At 43.9% G+C, this 2,622-nt stretch overlaps 1 protein-coding gene across 1 annotated transcript; it reads left to right on the forward strand.

Annotated features, from left to right (window-relative positions):
• The first annotated feature begins 1,331 nt into the window (after positions 1 to 1,331).
• Positions 1,332 to 2,159, forward strand: LOC149085255 (uncharacterized). Its single transcript, XM_089233899.1, has one exon. It carries the CDS (start codon positions 1,332 to 1,334, stop codon positions 2,157 to 2,159), a length of 828 nt encoding a protein of 275 aa, XP_089090025.1.
• The last annotated feature ends 463 nt before the right edge of the window (positions 2,160 to 2,622 follow it).

A 2,622-nucleotide genomic window follows, 5' to 3' on the forward strand; every position in this document is an offset into this window, starting at 1 on the left:
TTCCAACGATTTATGAATGAGATTCTTGGTGATCTGAAATTTTGTTATGTCTATTTAGATGACATTTTGATTTTCAGTGACAGTGAAATTGAACATAAGGTTCACTTACGCACTGTTTTGCAACGGCTCAATAACTATGGCCTCACAATTAATGTTTCCAAATGTGTCTTCGGTGTTGCGGAGATATCATTCTTAGGCCACTCCATTTCCAAACAAGGCACCAAACCCTTGCCAGAAAAAGTTGAGCCGATTCTCAATTATCCAAGACCAAGAACAATTAAAGAACTACGACGTTTCCTTGGACTACTCAATTTTTTTCGTAGATTTTTACCACACGCAGCACATACACAAACTACACTGAATAATTATTTGAAAGGGTCAAAAAAAAACGACAACAGAGAAATTGCTTGGACTGACATAGCAAATAAGGAATTTCAAAATTCCAAAACACTATTGTCCAACGCAACCCTTTTAGCACATCCGAAACCCGATGCCAAACTCGTACTTCAGGTAGATGCATCCGATTTTGCCATTGGCGGCGCACTGTTTCAGGTGGTTGACAACGAGCTTCAGCCTCTTGCATTTTTTTCTAGGAAATTATCTCCCGCGGAATGCAACTACAGCGCGTACGACCGTGAATTGCTGGCTGCATATGCTTCTATAAAGCAGTTTCGGCATATGTTAGAAGCTAGAGACTTTTCTTTACTCACGGACCATAGACCACTAACATATGCCTTCAAGCAAAAATTAGACAAGGCTTCCCCTCGTCAATGCAGGCAATTAGATTTTATTGCCCAATTCACTACTGACATACACTATATAAAAGGTAGCGAAAACATACCCGCAGATGCACTTTCCCGCATAACATCAATTTCAATGCCCAATCCTATTGACTATAACGAAATTTCAAAAGCACAAGAACGCGACCAAACTTTAACTGATCTTTTACAAAATCCACGAGGATTACAGCTCAAAAAAGTGACTTTGCCAGACTCAAATACTTCACTATTTTGTGATCTCTCCACTGGCACACCTAGACCATACATACCAGAACAGTTTCGTAAGCAGGTTTTCGAGACCATTCATAATATTTCCCATCCAGGAATTAAAGCTACAACTAAATTGATTCGGACTCGCTTCATTTGGTCTTCATTAAATAAAGATTGTAATAACTGGCCAGACAATGTATACCTTGTCAAAAGTCCAAAATAACACGACACACGGAAACCCCATTAGGTTTATTTCCTGACCAAACTGAGCGATTTGATCACATCCATCTTGATATCATTGGTCCTCTTCCTCCTTCTGGTGGCAATGCCTATTGTCTAACTATGATCGACAGGTTCACACGTTGGCCGGAGGCGGTCCCGATTCCAGACATCAGCGCCGAGACTGTAGCTCGCACATTCTACGCAACATGGATATCTCGCTTTGGGGTGCCATCCAAAATCACAACCGATCAAGGCCGTCAATTCGAGAGCTCCCTCTTCCTAGCACTGGCAAGAGTACTAGGAATTCAACGAATACGGTCCTCACCATATCACCCGCAAGCAAATGGCCTCGTAGAGGAGCTACACAGACCCCTCAAAGCTGCCATCAAAGCCTATAACACAGAACACTGGTGTACTGCTTTGCCCACTATATTACTCGGTTTCCGTAGCGTCTTCAAAGAAGATCTGAAAGCTACTACCGCGGAATTGGTATACGGCACTAGTCTCAGACTTCCCGGAGAAATATTCGATCCCACTCCGAGGGAAACATCATCAAAAGAACTTATTGAGACTATCAAAGAACATTTTACAAAATTACGACCGCGACCAACATCTTGTCATGCACCACAAAGTATTTTCGTCCACCCTCATTTGAAAGACTGCTCACACGTATTCATTCGGCACGACGGAGTGCGAAAGCCGCTTCAAGCTCCATATGACGGACCATTTCAAGTGATTCAACGACGTGAAAAGACATTCGACATCGATGTCCGTGGAAAAAAAAGAACAGTTTCTCTGAACAGACTGAAACCCGCCTTCCTGGCTTCAGACGTGAACGATTCCAGTCCGTCACCAACAAGAATTACCTTACCTACGCCTCCCGTTCCTCAGACAAGAAAAACACGTTCCGGACGAACTGTCCATTTCCCGGACCGTTTCGAACCGTAAGTTCGCTACTGGGGGGGGGGGGGGGGAGTGTGCGGCGGCTCACCAAAGACTGTGGCCAACGGTCGCCAAGTGCGGGGACTGCGCGAGAGAATTTTTTGTGACTAGACAGACCTGAAGATAACGCTGATTCAACATGTTATGTTCTCGATGATACAATAAAAGTGGACAGTAACAAATTGTCATCATCATGGTCTAACAAGAAACGCGAACGGGCTGGTGCGTGCCGAAACGGCCACCCCGCAAACGTTAAAACGGCATTCCTGTTGAAATTTATCGGGAGAAAAAGAACACCATGCATGCAAATGTAACCTGGCGAAGAAGAAAAAACTGTATGCAAATCTGAGTCACAGTGAATAAAAGTCGGGGACGCCAGCCCTGTGAAATTATTCCAGCATGCAACTATTCTAATAGGTGTAACGTACGGGATAATGGCGCCCTTTAGTATTACTGAGTCCGCGCCTGC

This window comes from Pholcus phalangioides, unplaced genomic scaffold (assembly GCF_987345545.1).
Source record: "Pholcus phalangioides strain wild (caught in Gottingen) unplaced genomic scaffold, Ppha-v1.0 ptg000007l_1, whole genome shotgun sequence".
Taxonomy (NCBI): domain Eukaryota; kingdom Metazoa; phylum Arthropoda; class Arachnida; order Araneae; family Pholcidae; genus Pholcus; species Pholcus phalangioides.

Coding starts and splice junctions, on each gene's coding strand:
- LOC149085255 (XM_089233899.1), top strand. CDS start 1,332: ATGATCGACAGGTTCACACGTTGGCCGGAGGCGGTCCCGATTCCAGAC.